Source organism: Lepidochelys kempii, chromosome 3 (assembly GCF_965140285.1).
Source record: "Lepidochelys kempii isolate rLepKem1 chromosome 3, rLepKem1.hap1, whole genome shotgun sequence".
NCBI lineage: Eukaryota > Metazoa > Chordata > Testudines > Cheloniidae > Lepidochelys > Lepidochelys kempii.
The window spans coordinates 153168617-153187745 of record NC_136382.1 but is presented as its reverse complement, the minus strand read 5'-3'; the positions used below and the strand labels follow the sequence as shown (position 1 = coordinate 153187745).

The window sequence follows — 19129 nt, the reverse complement described above, 5'->3', positions numbered from 1 at the left end:
GAGCCAGTCTATTTTTCTCTTTTGTTTATCTTCTTTTCACCGTCTGGCGTCATGCCCTCCCCCACCGCTGCAGTGTTTGGCTCAAGAACTTCATGACCAGCTGCAGACAAGGGGATTTCATGTTTCGGAGCAGGAACTGACCTGTGCAGGGATCAGGACAGAATTTGATGGCCACTCCCCTCACTCCCACGTCATAGAATATCAGGGTTGGAAGGGACCTCAGGAGGTCATCTCAGCAAACCCCCTGCTCAAAGCAGGACCAATCCCCAACTAAATCATCCCAGCCAGGGCTTTGTCAAGCCTGACCTTAAAAATATCTAAGGAAGGAGATTCCCCCACCTCCCTAGGTAATGCATTCCAGTGTTTCACCACCCTCCTAGTGAAAAAGTTTTTCCTAATATCCAACCTAAACCTCCCCCACGCAACTTGAGACCATTACTCCTTCTTCTGTCATCTGCTACCACTGAAAACAGTCTAGAGCCATCTTCTTTGGAACCCCCTTTCAGGTAGTTGAAAGCAGCTATCAAATCCCCCCTCATTCTTCTCTTCCTTAGACTAAACAATCCCAGTTCCCTCAGCATCTCCTCATAAGTCACGTGTTCCAGTCCCCTAATAATTTTTGTTGTCCTCCACTGGACGTTTTCCAATTTTTTCACGTCCTTCTTGTAGTGTGCAGCCCCAAACTGGACACAGTACTCCAGATGAGGCCTCACCAATGTCGAATAGAGGGGAACGATCATGTCCCTAGATCTGCTGGCAATGCCCCTACTTATACACCCCAAAATGCCATTGGCCTTCTTGGCAACAAGGGCACACTGTTGACTCATATCCAGTTTCTCGTCCATTGTAACCCCTAGGTCCTTTTCCACAGAACTGCTGCTGAGCCATTCGGTCCCTAGTCTGTAGCGGTGCATGGGATTCTTCCGTCCTAAGTGCTGGACTCTGCACCTGTCCTTGTTGAACCTCAGATTTCTTTTGGCCCAATCCTCTAATTTGTCTAGGTCCCTCTGTATCCTATCCCTCCCCTCCAGCGTATCTACCTCTCCTCCCAGTTTAGTGTCATCTGCAAACTTGCTGAGGGTGCAATCCACACCATCCTCCAGATCATTAATGATCCTAGCGTTGGACAATTGGGACGGTGCTGTATTTTCCCCTGCCAAACAAACAGGCACAGAAGGGGGAAAACTTACTGCTAAAACTCCACAGCTTTTCTCATAAGTCTCCAGTGGCACTAGGGTGACCACATAGCAAGTATGAAAAATTGGGACGGGGGGTGGAGGATAATAGGTGCCTATAGAAGAAAAAGCTCCAAAAAATCGGGACATCTGGTCACCCTAACTGGTACTTGCAGAAGCCCTGGCACACTTCTGCACAACTTAGTGGGATCCTTACACTTCCAGCTGTGTGTGTGTGTGGGGGGGGAGCTGTACTTCCCACTACCAGCCACTAGAGGCTGCTGTAGGGCCTGTTCTCCATCCAGCGGCAAGGCGACTGTGACAAGTAGGCCAGAGATAGTGAGTGGTAGGGAGGGCAAAATGGAGACTGGGGGAGAGGGGGAGGTGGGCTGAGAGATTGAGGAGTGCGGAGAAGAGAAAAGTGGGAAGGGAATAAGGCAGAGTCTAAAAAAGGAACCAACTGGCTGGGGGCCGGGGAAGTACTCAAAAGATAGGACACACCGGGCAAAGCTTGCCTGTGCAACCTTCATTTGGTCCCTTTGTGCATACGCGTTATGAGGCAGTCAGTAACTATTTGAGCATGTGCTATTTTTGCCCCTCAGCCTCATTCAGTGCACAGGCTGGCCCTGCTCTGGGAGGGAATCAGGGCTGTGGAGTAGAGGAGACCTGCAGGCAGGTCCACAGCTTCATTTGTTGTAGACGCCACACGACGTGGAAGAGGCAGGGGAGCCTCGGGGCTCAGACACTGGCCTGAGACGCAGCAGAACACAGAGTTCCTGTGTGTTGCTGTACAAGTCACTTAAATCTGCATTTTCGAAGGCAGCTACTAATTGAGTGTCCCTCGTTTTCCTGGGTGCTCGGCATTCGACAGCCAGGATGTGATTTCCAGAAGTTCGCAGTGCTCCCAACGGCCATGGCCGGGGCTCAGCCCCTTGGACAAATCAAGCCCCGAGCAGGATATATCAGGCACCCAAATACTGAGGACATGATTGCAAATTTGAGTCTACATTTCTGTGCCTCGATTCCCCATCTGTTCAATGGGGATAATACCTTGGGGGCATTGTGAAGATTAATCCGTTATTGTTTGGGAGATACAGAGATACTACGGCCATGCATGCCCTACGGAGCTTAACGTTTGTAAAGCACTTTGAAAGGCTGATGGAATATGCTATAGAAAGGCAGAGGATGGTAAAAAGGGAATCCCTACGGAACTTGCATTGCCCATATGGACATCTCAGAAAGGGCTCTGCCCTTTGTATGGACCTGAGATGCTTGCTCATTGGTCCATTCCGCTATAATTATAGTGATTTCTGTCCTAAATAGAGCTGGGTCTGAGCTTTGCAGGATTGATCTGGGTACAATCTCCTACTGCTTAAGGTTGGAGGGTTTTTTGGACCTAGAGCTTTGGGGTGGGTTAAAAATTAAAGCGTAAAGCTGCTTTAGTGTCAGACCCAATCCCTGTCCTTCCCCCCACCCCCAGCCCACTGCAAGCTTGGGCTGTGCTGGGCAGGCTCCCCTGACCTTGGCTGGGAGGGGATTAATGGGGAGCTGGTGACTGCTTCACAAAGAAGGAATCTTGTTTAGGAGAGAGGCTAAGATTGCAGGTTTGGAGTTTCTCTTTTTGACCCCACTGCAAGGCTGGGACGCGCCTGTTGGTGCCTCCCACTGCCGAGACTCAGCTGCTGGCACGGAGCAAGCGCCCCAGGCTGCAGCCGCAATCAGCTGTGGTTGTAACTTCATATCAGCCATTCTCCAACTGTGCTTTTGTGGTGAAACACTACATAGTCCCTTTGCTTCCAGAGGCAGCTTTGGCTCTCCAAGCTGGGGGGAGGGCGGGGCAGGCAGGGGCATAATGACCCGGGAGATCTTCATTGATTCAAAAGGAACTGGGGAGCTAAGAAGGGAGGAGATCACCATCCCAAGAGGATGGGAGCGTTCCTTGTGTGCACTGGGAGAATTCTACCACAACGTGACACCCACTGAGCTGGGAGGGAGATTGAGCCACATTGCGAGTGCAGTTACAGCAGTGTAATGCAAACATAGGACTTGCCAAACACCATCAGACAAGTGGTCATCTAGTCCAGTATCCTGTCTTTAGCAGTGGCTAGTACTGGAGGCTTGAGAATAATGAACCTAATAACCTGCCCTTGGGGACAGTGTGTGCCTAACTCCCATAGTCACGACAGAGTCACTCTATTGATGTACACAAGAGTAACTGACATCACTGAATGCACACTATTTCCCCATGTATGGCATTGGGGTTTTAGTAGGGTCCCATTTTCATCCCTCACACTGAAAGCATGACAGGTCCCAGGCTAGGGCTGCTGCTCTGGTCTGTTTGAAGCTGTTGTGACCTATCACTACGTGGGTGTTACTTTTACAGCCTGTGTCAAAGCCAAAGGTCACCCCCCACCCCTGGCTGATCACACTGCAAGGCAAGCTGCCAAGAGGACTGCTGAGAGATGCCAGTTGGATGTTGACCCCTTGTCCCAAGGCTACATAATGACAAAGAAGTGCCCAAAAGTATGAGCACAGCTGTGGGGATGAGATGGGAAAGGTAATAACCCAGGAAACAGCCAGAGTGCCAGATGAGACCCTTATCCCTATGACATCATTTCAAGGATTGGTGGGGAGCAGTAACTTTGCTATTTGTAAGGAAAGTAAAATAGAGGGCCTGTCCCTACACTCCCAACATCTGCTGACTAGCCAGAGTCTATGTCTAACTGACTGACAGCAGGTCTCCCCTATCTTGAATGAAATCCCTGCTACCCAGTCAAATCTGGTGTTGCCAAAGCTATTTGGACCACCTGAAACCCATCGTGAGCCACATGCTTGTGTCTTTCTCAGCTTCGTAGGGACAAGGATCAGGTTTCTGGACAGAACACAACCCTCTTCTATGCACATCCACAGAGTGATGGGCTTTCGTGTAGTGTATGTAATTCACTGCCTGCATCCATATAGACTCGGATGATCCCAATGGCAACTCTGTGTGCACCTTCCCAGGCTGATGCTTTCACGGACACAATCCCTGAAAACCCAGCAGGGATGAGACAATGCATAGGATTTGCCCTATTAAGACAAATCAATGCAGCACCTACTCCTATGTGACCCCTGCTCAATGCCACACAGGAAGCATAAGTCTTCCATATATCATGCACCTGGATAATAATATACTGTGAAGTATATTTCTTCCTGGCCCTGGCTTGTTTATCCTTGATTTTTTCCCCTAGCTAGTATACTTAGAGATGCTATTTTATTCATATGAATAGCAAATCCTTTAAGGCAATTTCTAATTATTTGCCTCAATAATATCCTGCAGCAGTGAGTCCCACAGCTGCATACTGTGGCATTTCCTCGTATTCATTTTAAATTAGTCCCTATTTCTTTTTAGGTTCAGGGCAAGGGTCTAGTTCTCCATCGGTCTGTAGGCCCATGCAGGCTCAGGGCCTTCAGAGACACTCAAGGCAAGGAACCCATCAGCGTTCCATGGATCAGTCTCCAGGTTTCCCGAGAAAGCCTGTGCATTGTTAACGTCAGTCTTCAGGGGGCATAGCTAGATGTCACAGCTATTGGAAAAAATCAGGACAAGCTCTGATGCCACCCTCCCTCACTAGGGTTCTTCCGTCAGGAATACCTGAAAAAGTAACCGCTGCTTCCCCCCTGGAGACATGGACTTCTGCTAAATGCATTTGATGCTGCAGCATTACTCAGGCTGCAGTTTTCACCCAGGGGTCTCAAGGCACTTGTTGTTTCACACTGTATTTGCAGCAGCAGTGCTAAAGGAGATCGCAACAGCCCCTTGGGAACTACCCCTCTTGCTGGTTAGCATGAAGATTAGCCACACACAAAGGGGAAGAGAAGATGTGGGGAGAGAAAGAGCAAGAGAGGGCTTGATAGGGGGCTTCAGGCACTAACACAACACAGCCGTTCAACAATAGCCACAATCCATAGATTGAATTGTAGACAACAGGCTAGAATGGCAAGGCATGTGAACAAGAGTGCCCTCTGGTGGATGAAATTGGACCAGCTCATGCATTGGTGGGTATCTCACCTTATTCTAGCTACAGGGCTGCAGAGAGCATGGAAACTTTAATGCTACAGTCTATGACTTTAGCAGCAGAGGCCTGTAGGGTAGGAACGGAAGGGGAGCTGCTGTGCTCCCTTGCGTACACTAGTCAGCCCGGGATGACGGTGCCAGCAGCTGGTGTGCAGCCCCATTTCCTTACCCCACAAGGTGAGGAGTGGTTGGAAAACCCAGAAGCCTCACATCTTTGCTGTCACCTGCAGCCTTTTCATGCTCTCCTCTTTCTGCAGCTGTGGCTTTAAGTGATCCCAGTAGCATGGGAATCTCAGTGCACAAATCAAGCCCCCACTGGCCTCCTACCAGTGTCATCTCCCAGCAAGGGGTCCTCCAGTCCCTCAGCTCCGGGCAGGAGATGCAGGAAGTGAGCTGGAACTCATTGTCTTCATGTTATGTTGCACCCTTTGATCGTGGCTGGAAAGGGCTTTTGGAGCTGGTCTTTTGGAGCTAAGCTTTCCCCTCATTAATTAACCACATGGGGAAATCGGCCCTGGGAGAGAAGCACAAATATTTATCCTTACCACAGCAAGACTAGCCCTTTTGGAGGGCCCTGCTTGATGTTTCCTTTCAAAGAGGCTTAGGAATGGGGCTGAGCCAGTGTCGACAAAGCTGGTGGTGTTATGGTTGGATTATTTATGATGCTTGATTTTCAGTTCAGTTCAGAACACCCAGAACACACAACCCCCTGGGCAGAAACCTGGCCTGAAATGGGCAGGAAGAGGCCAGGCTTGTCTGTCTGGAAGAAACCCTGAAAATAAAAGGGTGTTTTGGGATAGGGGTGGGGGGAGAGCTGGGGGTTAAGCCCAGATCTTGCTATTACATAGGGGGTCTCCTAAGGCAAACAATAGGAAACAGTGACTTCAGTAATGCTGACTCTGAAACAGGGGCATGGTCTGTCTCCTTCCTGTGTCCATGTCCAGCCACAGGCCTTGAACACGTGGGCTGCAGGAGATGGGATCCTTGCCCATCCCCACCCAACATGCTATCAAAACTCCAGGGCCCGGCAGGGGGAATGATGGGGCTCCGAACTGGAGGGGGCAGGGACACAGGCATAGCGGGCATGGGGCAAGGAAGGGGTAGCTCAGTGCTGTGCACGGGTGGGAGAGGTAGCTCTGAGTGCAGGGAGAGGTAGCTAGGGGCTGTGGGCAGGCAGGGGGGTAAACTCAGGGGGAAGGTAGAGGGTCGCTAGGGGCTATGTGGGGGCAAGGGGTAGCACAGGATTCAGGGAGAGGCATAGCTAGGGGCTTTGTTCTGCTCTCCAAGGGCTCTGAGGGCCCCCAAGCCAGGTCCCCTGACCCCGGCAGCTCTTACTGGCTGTGTGAGCAGTCAAAGGGGGCTGGGAGCTGAGGAGCAGCTGCAACCCCGGGCACCAACAGGAGACGGGGAACGTCACAGCTGCCCGCTCCATGGCACCAGCCAGAGCAGCAGCTGTCCAACGCTGCCCAGCTCTGGCTTCCTGCCTCAGACCTGCCAGGGGGTGAGGGCTTGGGGGAAAGGAGGAGGTCGGGGGAGATGGAGCTGCCCCCAGGACTGCCCGGCCCTGGGTAAGGCACTGCAGTTTGGGGGCGGAGGCAACACCCCCCGTGACACCCAACTCCACCCATGGGTTCCCGGCTTCAGGCCCACAGGGGATGCCGGGGCTCCGTGGTCCTGCTTAAAAGGGCTCATGGCCCCAGACCTCCTGTTGGGAACCGCTGCTCCAGGGCTCTCCATCTCTCTATTTGTATTAGTGACCCCTTTCACACAGCAAGCCTCCGAGTGCAGCCCTCCCTTATAAATTAAAAACACTTTTTTTTTTTAATATTTAACACTATTATAAATGCTAGGGGTGAAGCAGAGTTTGGGGGTGGAGGCTGAGAGCCTGCAACCCCCCATGTAATAACCTCACGACCCCCAGTTTGAGAACCCCTGCTCTACAGTACCTATATGGCCCTCATGACAGTAGTATGAGCACCTCACATCTTTATACGTTTATCCTTACAACATCCCTCTGAGGCAGGGCAGCGCTGTTATCCCCAATTTACAGACAGGGAACTGAGACACAGAGAGATTAGCAAAAAGAAAAGGAGGACTTGTGGCACCTTAGAGACTAACCAATTTATTTGAGCATAAGCATTCGTGAGCTACAGCTCACTTCATCGGATGCATACTGTGGAAAATACAGAAGATTAGGTGACTTTCCTAAAGTCACACAGGCAGTCTGTGACAGAGTCGAATAGAACCCAAGTCCCCCAAACTGGCACCCTAAGTAGTGGACCATCCTTCCCCCCAACACAACATCCAGAGAAACGTTCTGCTCTTTTCTTTTAATGTTTAAGTATTCAATGCCTGAGTCATTCTAGACAGACCTCCCCAGCCAAGCTCCAGCCCAGACAGAACCCGCGTGGGATCCCTTGCACAGACCCAGTTAGCCAGTGGTCTCCAACTCCGAGGCATCAGCTGTGATACTGAGTGACAAGCAGCCCAGATACCCAGGACAGGAACATGGGTGCCAGCAAATAGTCACATAACACCACAGGAGAGCCCAACCTTCACATCCGCCGCTACCTTCTAGGAAGACATTGAGGAGACTAAGCCAGGACCAACCGAAGGAAAGCAACTCCCTCCCCAACAGAGCTCTGCCCAAACTGGGGCTAACAGAGAAAAAACATCTCAAAAGTAAGGCAGCAAAAAGCTACTTCAAAACACCCATTGGTTACCGCCACAAGAAAATCATCTAATTCAACAGCCTTCAAACCACAGTTCAAGCCTTAAAAAGCCATTAGTCATGTTCTTTCGTGGCCCAAGCTCAGCTCCCAAGAACTCAGCCATCTCTTCCAGCGACCTCCATAGCACTCTCTACGCTTCTGAAGATAACGGATCCACCTGCGACTCAGGGGTGAGCCGGGGGCTAAAGGCAGGGAGAATGAAAGGCAGCACAGATTCCAGTGCCCCTTGGCTAGTGTACAGACCCCCTCCTCCACAACCACTGGGACAGCTCATGCCTGGGTCTGATTTCATTTCCAGTATACGGCCCTTGTGGGGCAGAAGCACTTGCCTCCATCCTCTGCACTGATCTGGAGAGAAGAGACCGGGACATCACCACAAGGAGGAGAGGCTGGAAGATGCTCCTGTGCCAGGTCCTTTCCCTCCCACACCAGATATCAGACTGCTTCAGCCCATGCTCACAGTTGGAACAGGGCATGCATCTCTCTCTTTTTCTGTAGCGTAGACAATGCTGCACTTAACTAAAGCAGCTGGAACACGAGCCCTGCTAGGCTTGGCGACCACTGAGTAGAAAGACGTGGTTTGCCCTTTCTAACTATGCAGAGGGCTTGTCTAGCTGTTAGAGAAGGGGGACATGGAGGCTGGGTTCTATTTCCAGCTCTGCCACTCACTTCCGGGGTGACCTTGGGAAAGAGTCTTGTCTGTGCACTTGCAGCTGTAAAACAGGTAGGGCAGGGTGAGTCGAACACAGAAATCCAGAGGGCATTTAACAAGCAGAATATAAAATGCTAGCCCCAGAGAGCATGCTCTAGTCTGCTCCCTCCTAACGCCACTGCCTGAGCCTGCGTCCTCCCAGTGGACCTTTTCTAGAGCTCCCTGGTGGAAACTGTTAGCTCCTGATTGCTCCTGGCCTGCAGCCCTGGATCATTATCCTAACTGCTTCCACCAGTGTGGGTGCAGAGCTGCAGGAGCCAATAGCAGGGAGTTGACCCTGGGCCTGCCACATCCGACAGTCCATGTGTTGCTTGAAATGCCCTGGGGCCTCACCTGAAGTTTCCTGTTGGAACATACTCTGTTACTATGTTATGGAACCAGAGCTAAGGAGCCAAACATGAACAGGGGGCCTACCATGTAGCCCAGATCAGTTTAAGGATGAGTTTAGCTAACAAGCCATTCCTCCTCCCAGAGCAAGGGAGGTTTATGTGCAAACAAATGACAGCCATGTGCATTTCACTGGGAGAAATCATTTAATGCAATTTTTGATGCAAATTAGATGCCCCCTCTCAAGCCCCAGGGAGGCTCTCAGTGTTGCAGGGTGAGAGAACCCTAGCCTCTGGATATAAGCAATGGCCTCAAAATTTTCCATTTCTGCATCTTCCAATCTATTCCCCCTTTCATTCCTTTTCCTCCTTGAAGTACACACCATTCAGCTCGTCTCTTCCTCTGCCCTCCCTGCTGCTGTGCCACTCTCTCTCCTCCCCCTCCTCTGTGCCTCTTGCCCTCACAGTCTTCCTCACCCCCATCCTGAAAAGCTTCCTCCCCCTTGGTGATGACCCTTTCCTTTTAGCTAGGGTCACTCCCTTGCCCTTGTCATTGCCATCAAGATGATGCTTACCTAAGCAAGCAATCCCATAGCCTGGATCATAAACCTTGTACTCCCTTCTCCGTCCTCTGACTGTTGCTGTCACTGTGGCCTCACCGCGTGGGAGCTCTCTGAGGCAGGATTAGTTTGGGCTACGGTAAGTAAAGGGCATAGCACTCTTTAGGGACTCTGCCCATAATCTCTTTGACCCAGCCCCACAAAGGTATTTCGGCACCTCATTCCAGTTTTTAAGCTCCACAAAACTCCCTCTTGGCTGCTGCCTACCCCTCTAGGCACCTAAACTCACCTGCCATCTACATTGTCAGGGTAAAAGGTCTCAGTGCACCTAGGGGCTGCCTGGGTGCATGTGCCCTGGTGCCTTTAAGTGCCCAGCCACCTAGCTGCAGCCTAAGCCCCGAGGCAGTGTGCAAACCGGGGGGGGGGAGGGGAGAGGAGGGAATAGGAGACGCACCTGTCTCACCTGTGGGGCCCAATCCATGGGGCATGCTCAGACCCACTCCAACAGATCAGACCCTTTCAAAATCTAACAGCAGCACCACTGCTCACCTTATAACTTTGAGCCAAGTGGTTAGGCTGTTCACATGGGAGCCCCCCCCCCCCCCGTTTCTCCCCCTCTGGCATGGAGAGGGGGAATTAAAGGGTTTGAACAGGGATCTCCCACCTCTCAGGCAAGTGCCTGAACCACTGAGCTATGGTGGGGGGGTGGGGGGTCTCCTTCAGTCTCTCCTGTTGAAGTTGTTCCTCTGTGAATAACTAAAGAGGAGGCCTTGGGCCAGAGAGAGAATAGCTCTATAGTCCGGTGGAGGAGGGAGATCCCAGGTCCAGTTCTTCTGCTCCAATTATTAGTTAGCCAAAGTGGAACAGCTTCAACAGAGAGACACTAAGGGAGCCTCACAGAGTATCCCACAGTTTAGGGGTTTGAGCACCCTCCTGAGATGGGAAACTCCTGTTCAAATCCTTTCTTCCTTGTAAGCAGAAAAGGGAATGAAACCTGGGTCTCCCCCACCCCAGGAACAAGCTCTAAGCACTGGCCAATAGTTATAAGGTGGGCAGTGACATCACCTCTTCCTCCAGCTGTTTTGAGTGGAGGTAGGCAGAGGCCTAATTCACTCGCATAAGAAACAACTTAGGTGCATAACTCCAGAAGTGGGGCAGGGCTTAGGATACACCCTTCTCATCGGCATCTCCCACTGGCTAGCTTAGACAGCTCCTCACCTTGTGTGCTGGCTTTTGGGGATATTAGTCTTAGTCCAGGTCTACACTACAAAATGATATCTACGTAACTTATGTCAGCATGCAGCCACTGCAGTTATTAAATCACTTGTGCAGACGTGGCTCCTCGCGTCAGCGGTGTGCGTCCTCACCAGGAGCTCTTGTATCGATTGTATTGTCAGGGTGGGGAATTGTGAGACAGCTCCTGGAGGCCAGTAACAGTCAACATAAGCAACACTCTCTACACTGACGCATCAGCCTAACTACATCGACTGTAACTCTACATCACCCAGGGAAGCGGTGTTACTAAATCAGTGTAGAGAGGCACTTACGACGGTGGGAGCCAAACTGAAATGAAGACACTTCCACAGCTAGGTCAACACAAGGCAGCTTATGCTGACCTAACCCTATAGTGTAGGCCCAGGCACCTATTTCTCTCTATTCACTGTAGAGGGTTGGCGCCTAACTCAGCTTTTGTGGCACCCAGTGTTGTTCCAGTGTTTTTCTAGGTGCCGCAAAGTGAAGTGTTTCAATATTCAGCATTGCAACACCTTTGTGGATCTGGGCCTTTAACACTCTGCCCTCTAATGTACAGAATGGAACGTGATAGGTCTTTGAAAGGACTACCACCAAAACAATCCTCCAAAGGGGAGACTGGATTGGGCTGGTATTCAGCAATGCCATGTGGGAAGCTCAAGTTCTAGTCCTGGTTTGTTGCTTGCTCCCAGCGCTGAGATCCCTGCAGTGGAGGGGTAACAGAAAACAAGGCTGTACCATCTAAACAGTGGGCAGTGGACACCTTGCATAACTGTTGGGCTCCAAAGAGTGTTCTCAGTTATGTCTTCTTGCCCAAAGAAAGGTCATGGAGAGATGGTGGGGCCCCAAACTGGGATACTTCCTTAGAACATCCTCCCCCCACCCACACCTATCAAATGTGCCCAGCTGACATCCAATAAAGCACATGGAAAATTCAACCATAAAATAATTCACTGCAACAAAGTGGGGGCAATATATCTTTAATTTTTTTTTTTTAAGTATTACAGTATATTCTTATAAAAAGGTGCAGATAAAAAGGACACTACAGGTTTTGTACATTTAATTCATTTATAGTCAAACTGACCAAGAAATGAGGATACACTAAGGCATTACAGCAGCACCGGACCTCTCCCCAGCTCTGCCCCTTCTAATTTAGTACGTGGGGGAATCCAACAGTGGACAGCAAGTTTCAAGCTAAACTTAATGCAAGGAAGTGAGAAGACTGGATGAGATGAGGTCCTAGCAGGAGCAAGCACTGATCTGAAACATCCGACGTTTCCTTTCAGCACTGAGACATTTTTTAGGAAGCCTTTCCAGATGGTAATTAGACGGGTGGACGATAGCTGGGCGCAGAGGGCTTGCTACTAGTGATAAGCCCTTCTAACAATGTACTGTGTGGAATTTGTGGAACATGCTGCAGGCAACACAAAAGGAAACTAATGGAGTCAGATGCTGCTCCCAGTTATACTGGTGTAAATCCAGGGCAGACTGACCTGACCACACCAGAGCTGATCTGGATTTATACTGCTAACAGAAGCATCTGGCCTTAAAGATCTATAGAGTGTTCCTCCAAGAATGAGAACAACATGGTAAAGGGCTTTATGACTCTCTGAAGTATCTTATGGACACCACCACTGGAGAACCCATAGCCCCATTCTGTGCTGGCATACACATGTAGCCATATGAGTTCACAAGTGCTATGTTAAGCAAAATTTGGACAGCTTTGTTTTTGCCATAAATCCCATAAGGATTAAGTAGCCTTAATTAAACTGCCCACTGGGATCAGTAGTTGGGTGGAGCCGATCCATGGAAGATGTATGTGCAGGATTTAAACTTCTATTAGAAAACAAAAAAAAAATCTAACCCTTACAGTTGTAAAGAAAATCTTCCCAATGTGTAAAAAAAAGCCACGTGCTGTCTCTAAGAGACAGCAGCCAGAAAGGAATGATAGCTCAGAGTGGTGAGGACTGTGTCAGTTTGGTTCAGCAACCTATTAACTCTGAAGCCTAATTATGAGAATTTAAAGGACAACAGTGTTCTGTGTTAAGCACTTTTGTAGAAACATCCAGCTCCACTGGGATGATGGGCAGAACTGGGGATTGTGGGCGGAGTTTGAGGAGAGTGCTCATACCTTTTGGCCCACTGCTCGGAACTGGAATAAAATAAAATCACAATGTGCAAAAGCAACAGATCTGTAATTGGTCTAAAAGAAAAAGCTCTTTGGGTTCGATAGTGTTGGGGCCAGCTCACTGCTTTCAGGGAGGCATGGGACCAATGGGGTTTCAAAACCCCAGGGAACACTCCCTTTCTCCTTCCTTCCCCCACCCAACTGATGACATGCAGCCCAGCCCAGAATTGCCAAGCAGACCGGCTAGCTGGTGTAATGCCCTGGCACAGTCTCAATAGTCTTTGCTGTAGTGCGGTGCATACATGCAAACATAGCAAACTAGAATAAGGCAAAAATAAATAGAGGTGTCAGATTTACAGCTTCCCCCTAGAGCTTCCTAAAAACCTTAATTCTTTTTAAAAACATTTAACCAAAATAAAAAAAATACCCAGAAACAAAACTGCATACATCATGTACATCATGAACTGTACAACCTGTCTCCATTCCCCTCAAGGACACTTCAGACACATGTCTCTCCCTCCACAACCCAGCTCAGAGTGTCCCTGAGGAGAGGAAACATTCCTCCAAAGAGGCTGACCCTCACAGAAATACCCACCCAGCCCCTCACAACCTCTCTCCCTTCCTCGGACACCACAAGCACGTTACAGAAATGCTTCTGAAGAACACCCAAGCCATCTTCCCCTTGGGAAGTCTCTAGCCACTAAGCACTAGTCCTGCTGCGGCCGCTGAGGTGGCAGGGGTGGATTTGATGCCTGGATTTTCAGTCAGCTGCAGAATGTGGACTGGCCTTTCTGCTCCCATGTTGTGGGGCTGCTTTGAGGTCAATTGTCCTGGTCTCTAGAAATGTGACTGATTCAGAAGTGTGACCCAGACCAGAGACAGACAGCCAGGGAGGGACTTGACTAAGTACTTGTGCTAATAACTTTTCTGTGGCCACCTGGAGCAACCCTCTTAACAATAATGGGCTTGCACAGGGGTAATTAAGGGTAGACTTGGACCCTGGGGGCCAGATTTAAGGAGATAGAAAATACACTCTTCTGTAGCAGTGAGACTCCAGGGGAGGGACTTGGCTCAAGGGAGGACAGGCAATGTTACCTTCAGTTGGGCTAAAAACTCTGCCACGGATCCAGAGGAGCTGGCTGGTGGAAAGAGCTGAGGAGGGTGCTCAATCAACACACACCTCTATCTGTTCAGCCTATCCACTTTTGGGGCCAGGCTGGCCCCTTACAGCTGCCCCATTGCAGAAGAGGTTGAAGCTACGTTGTACCACTGTAACCCGGTTCCCTGGCCGGGAGCAGGGGAGAACAACTTCTCACTGCCTGAGACCTCTGCCAAGGTTTGCACCAGTATGACTCTGGAATTAACCAAATCCCAGCTCTACTGGCAGTTGCCCCAGACAGGTTCTCCTGCGAGCGTGTCGTCTTCACCTTGCGCATGCCCTGGCCTTCCTGTTCTGTTTCCCATTGCCTTCCCTTCCCTGGGATTTGCTGGTACATAGCAGGCCCGCTGTCAGCATCCCTCTGGGGCTGGCAGGACGGTCTTTGGAAAAGTGGCTGAATCCTTCTTACTAGCGTAGGGTTTAAGTACTCTGAAAGAGCTGCTAGGAAGGCTTCAGGAGGTGCCTCGGTTAAGCTACAAAAGAGGCGGTACTTAAAGCTGCCCTCCTGTGGGCTGCTGCTTTCCGCCTGCCAACATGCTACCCCAGGGCTTTGTGTGAGCAGCTCCTGTAGGAGGCTGAATGGAATGGTAGGAGACAGGAAGGTCCGTATCCACGCCGGTGCTGTTCCCCATTTTCCTTCCATCCATAACGAGCCAAAAAGGCCAGCTGCACACTACAAACATTCCTGTCAAGAAGGATCATGGAGGTATCAGAGTGAGGTGGAGCAAGGCCTGGACAGCAGTGAGGCACTTGGGGGTTCCCAAGGCAGTGGCAGAGAAGATTTTGGCTCTAGCAGCAAGTCCAGGAGCTGTGAGATCAAGGGCAGGTTCACAGACGTGCAGGACTCTCTGTGATTGCAGCTGATCCCCTCAAGGTGAACATGCCATTGGATTCCCACAAGGGAAACACTGAGGCTGCACCTACCCAGACTGTTTCAGGGAAGCACTTCCACAGCTGTAGCTTGGTCCAGCTTCACTGGTGCTTGCAATGGCAGGAGTGCTAGTGTGGACTGGCAGGGCTGAGCTAGGACCAGAGAAGCTGGAGATGGGAAAGCTCCTGGGATGCTGCAGGGCTGGGCTGAACCAAGATGCAGAGCAGCACAGGGGTGGTGGAAAAGCAGCAGAGCCCCTATGACATTGCAGGGCAAGTCTCAGATCGGGGAGCAGATCCCAGGGATTGGGGAAGATGGGAAATTGGGAGAGCACTGCAGACTGAGCCCCTTCATTTAACTGTTCTCTCTCCCTCGCCCTTCCATCCCAACACTCGTATCCTCTTGTTCCAGCGAAATGGACATTTTATTTCAAATCTTGGGAAATGCTGGCTTCTGGACTCAGCCAAGGGAGAAAACACCAACCAACCAAAAACCCAGAATGGAGCTCCTGCGGGTTCTTATGGTCTCACAGCGAGCACCAGTCACTGTCAGTGATCACAGCCCGTATCCTGCGCCTTGTGGGGCCCCCTGCTAATACAAACTCATTCACTTGAGAACAAAGACTAGGCAGGGCAGCACAACCTTCATTTTCCTTCCTTAGCCACTTAGTGGCTCTCCAGAGAGCTGTGTTTGAACAGCACAAGGGAGTTGCACTGAGTCACAGCACCCCTAGGTCTAAAATCAAGATGGAACGTAGTCCCAGCATGAAGGCGGGTTCCAGGGCAGGGCCAGCTGTTCCTCCCGTCCCACATGGCCAGACACTTCTCATACCATGAAAACATGTTAACAGGCTTTTCTCCCTGTTGCCACCTGTCAGTGGTAGGAAATGCTGCCCACCTTCAGGATTCAAAGCAAATGTGTCCAAGCCCACACCAAGGGCCTCCTCCTCCCAAGAGCATTTTGCTATGGGGCAGGCGATCAGAGAAGGGGAACGCGCTAAAGGCTCCTTAGGATGGAGAAAGCAGCCTTGATCCAGCGTCAGAGACTCAAGCAAAAAAGCATCAGAGACTCAAACACCTGATGGTGAGAAATAGAGCTGAGTAGATCTAGAAGGTGTATAGGGGCTCCTGTAGGCTTTTCAGTCACAGTAATCTAAGTCCACAGTGCGGCCCACAGTTAGAAGGGTAGACGCTAGCTGGGCACAGAGGGCTTGCTACTAGTGATAAGCTAGGGCTTATGAATTAGTGGGTGAGCACTAAAACCGGGGAAGATAAAACAGGTTAAAAAATCCTGATCTTTATAATCCTTAAAAATCTCAGACTTGGAATTTGGAGACTACCAAAAACTAAACCCAATTGTACACCAATTTGGCATGTATTACGTTCTCATATGGCTCTCACAGGGTGGGTTATATGGCATGCTTTAAAAAAATAGTGACCCATCGGCCACCAAAAATAGTGTTGGAATAGAGCACTGATCTGATAGGGGGCAGCAAGGAGCTTGTGAATATAATTTACAGAAGAGATTTTTAAAAAATCTATTTTGGAGTTTTTAAAAAATTGCTTAAAAATGTGAGTTTTTTTCTTAAACTTTCAAAACCTGGTATGAAAATACAAAATCTCTCTCCTAAAAGGTGCCTGTGTCTGCCACAATGGACATTTCTGTTCACTGCTAATCCCCGAGGGGGAAGGGAATAATACTGAAGGAGAATGCACGCAGCTCTTGTAAGATACCAGCTCTTCACCATGAGTATTCTGCAGAGGTGCAGTGGTCTGGAATGTCATCAATAGGGAAATTCTAGGGAGGGAGACTTAAAATACAGTAAACAACATTACAGTTTTTAACTTTTTTTTCTTATCTCCATACTTTACATAATTATTTAACCTTCCAAAGTTCAGAGAACCTCCACAGTGTGTTTCCCCGATGTTGTCTGAATATAATACTGATCAGGCAGTGTGCCTAGGGCATGGAGTTTTGTCCTGCAGACTCAATGCTGAGCCTGAGATTAAGTGACATTTGGAGAAAAATAAAGCCAAGCAATTAAAGTGACAAACTGAGCTGTTTCTGACTTCCTCCAAACTGAGATTTCCTGCTGTTTGTTTTTTAATGCATATTTTGCAGACGATGGGTCTCTTTCTCTCATCAAATATCACATCCAGAACGCTCCTTTCTTTCTCCTCCTTTTTCTCTCCGTGGGAAGATAACCAAAAAGCTCACTTAAGGAAGACAAGACAAAAGAAACCGTGACAACCTGCATAAGCTAGTCTCATTACTAGAGTCGTGAAGGTGATCAGAAATAGCAACAAAATAGTCAGTGTCTTTCTTGTTGGCTTGTTTGTTTTTGGCTGTGTGCTTTACATTTTTATTTTTTAATAAAAAAATTCCTATTAACTAATTTTCAAAGCCCTCGACCCACTCAGATCTGTGTCCTCTTGATTAATTCCTGTCTTGTTTATGGCACCTTCATTGCGAGCAACACCTTCCAAGTGGAAAAGATCCTGTCTTTTACATGGCTGTCCTTCACATAGTATGATGTTCTATGGTTCCTGCAGGGGTTTGTTGAGAAGACAACTTCGATGCAAACTCGAGTTCGTTCCAATAAAGTTGTCTTTATTTAGGACCTTGTGATGATCCCATACAGTTCCCAATTTCCATTGGGTTGCGCTAACAAAATGATGCAAAAGCAGTGTGAAATTATCAGCACTGGGAGGCTATTACCCTCCTACCCTTGGGCAATGGCAGTAGGCTCTAAGGGCATCTGGATCTGGCCCCGATCAGCTGTGGGTTCATTTTCTAGACTCCAATGCAGAGCACCCATTCTAGAACATGTATTTCACTCTCCCCCAACTTTTCCGGTTCTAGAACATCCCTAGAAGCTTCAACAGGTTCCAGAAAACGGCTTTAAAAAAAATTTCAAAAAAAGTTGTGTAAATGGTTTCATCAATTCTGATTATTGGATTTCAAGCCAGAACTCCATCTCATTTCCAAACCCCGTCCTTCCCCTCTGAGCGTCATTTGCTTTGGCTATTAGAGGCCACAAAAAGCAAAAATAAAAATACACAGTACATGAGATCAAAAGCATTTTTCAGGTTTAGTCAATAACTCTTTGTAAACCAAGTTCTGGAAAGGAACTCCGTGGAAAACTCCTGAAGGCTGCTCTAGATCTCGAGAAAGCATCAGGCATGTTCAGAGCCAGCCTGAGATGTAATGGTCTTGCTTAGTCTCAACAGACGGAGAACACTACTTGTTTGTACTTTGGCACACAGCGAACGATCTTCCCCCAGCTGCTGAGTGGTCCACAAGACCCAAGTGCTTCCTCTGGTCATCAATGGGCCTTTGCTGAGCTTGGAGACAAGATTCCCAGAAGCAAATCGGCCAATGTTCCCAATGGCCCAGTCACAAACCCTGCTGGCTCCACCGAGGCACTTTTACAGCCATTCCACATAAGGCGCATGGGGGAGGGGCGGAAAGTTGGTCATGAAAAGGTAACGTCTCCAGCTATGGGCTGGGTGAGCCCTTGGGGGCAACCATCAGCCAATTGCTGTCACACACATTCATCTTTCTTGGTTTGTTCTTTGTCATCATCTTCTTTGGGTTGGTTTTTTTTTTTTTTTTTTCCTTTTAACGTCCCCTCCTTCCTTTTGTTGTTAATAATTTAGTTTGGTCACCGCCCGCTCCCGACTCGTCTCCAAGCCTTGGTTCCCCGAACGCTTACGGTTGCGCTTGAGCTTGGATAAGTCTTTGTCAAAGACCTCGCCCGACCTGAGGGCTGACACCAGGTCGTCGAACTCCCCACTCTCCTCGGAGATGCTGCCGACCTTTGCTTTCTTTTGTCGCCTCTCTTTCTCCCTCTGCTCTTTCAGCTGTTGAGAAAGGCACATGGATTTAGGCTTGGCTGGGGCTGGACAGAACATTGCATTGTTAAGGGACGTTGTCAAGCAGGCACTAAGATACCACGGCAATTGGCGTGATGTGGAAAGCTAGATTACGGGGGGGGAGGGGGGCTCAGTCCTGAGCCCTGCTGCACACGGGGGAGAAAGGAGGCATAAGAACCCCCCTCAAACCCTATGCCTGAGCCTGTGTGGGAGATAGCAGCCATACTGGGCTGCTCCTCTATTCTCCTGTGCAGGTGGAGGTTTGTCTACCCACCCCCCCTTC

General features: G+C 49.5%; 1 protein-coding gene across 3 annotated transcripts in view; it reads right to left on the bottom strand.

Annotated features, from left to right (window-relative positions):
- Nucleotides 1-11782: 11782 nt before the first annotated feature.
- The window catches only part of DAAM2 (dishevelled associated activator of morphogenesis 2), a 243696-nt gene continuing 236349 nt past the window's right edge, over nt 11783-19129 (bottom strand). For all 3 annotated transcript variants that reach the window (XM_073338564.2, XM_073338566.2, XM_073338565.2), the window contains one exon: nt 11783-18834. In XM_073338564.2, the coding sequence (XP_073194665.1) occupies nt 18619-18834 (216 nt within the window). In that variant the 3' untranslated portion in view covers nt 11783-18618. The remainder of the gene's footprint in view (nt 18835-19129) is intronic.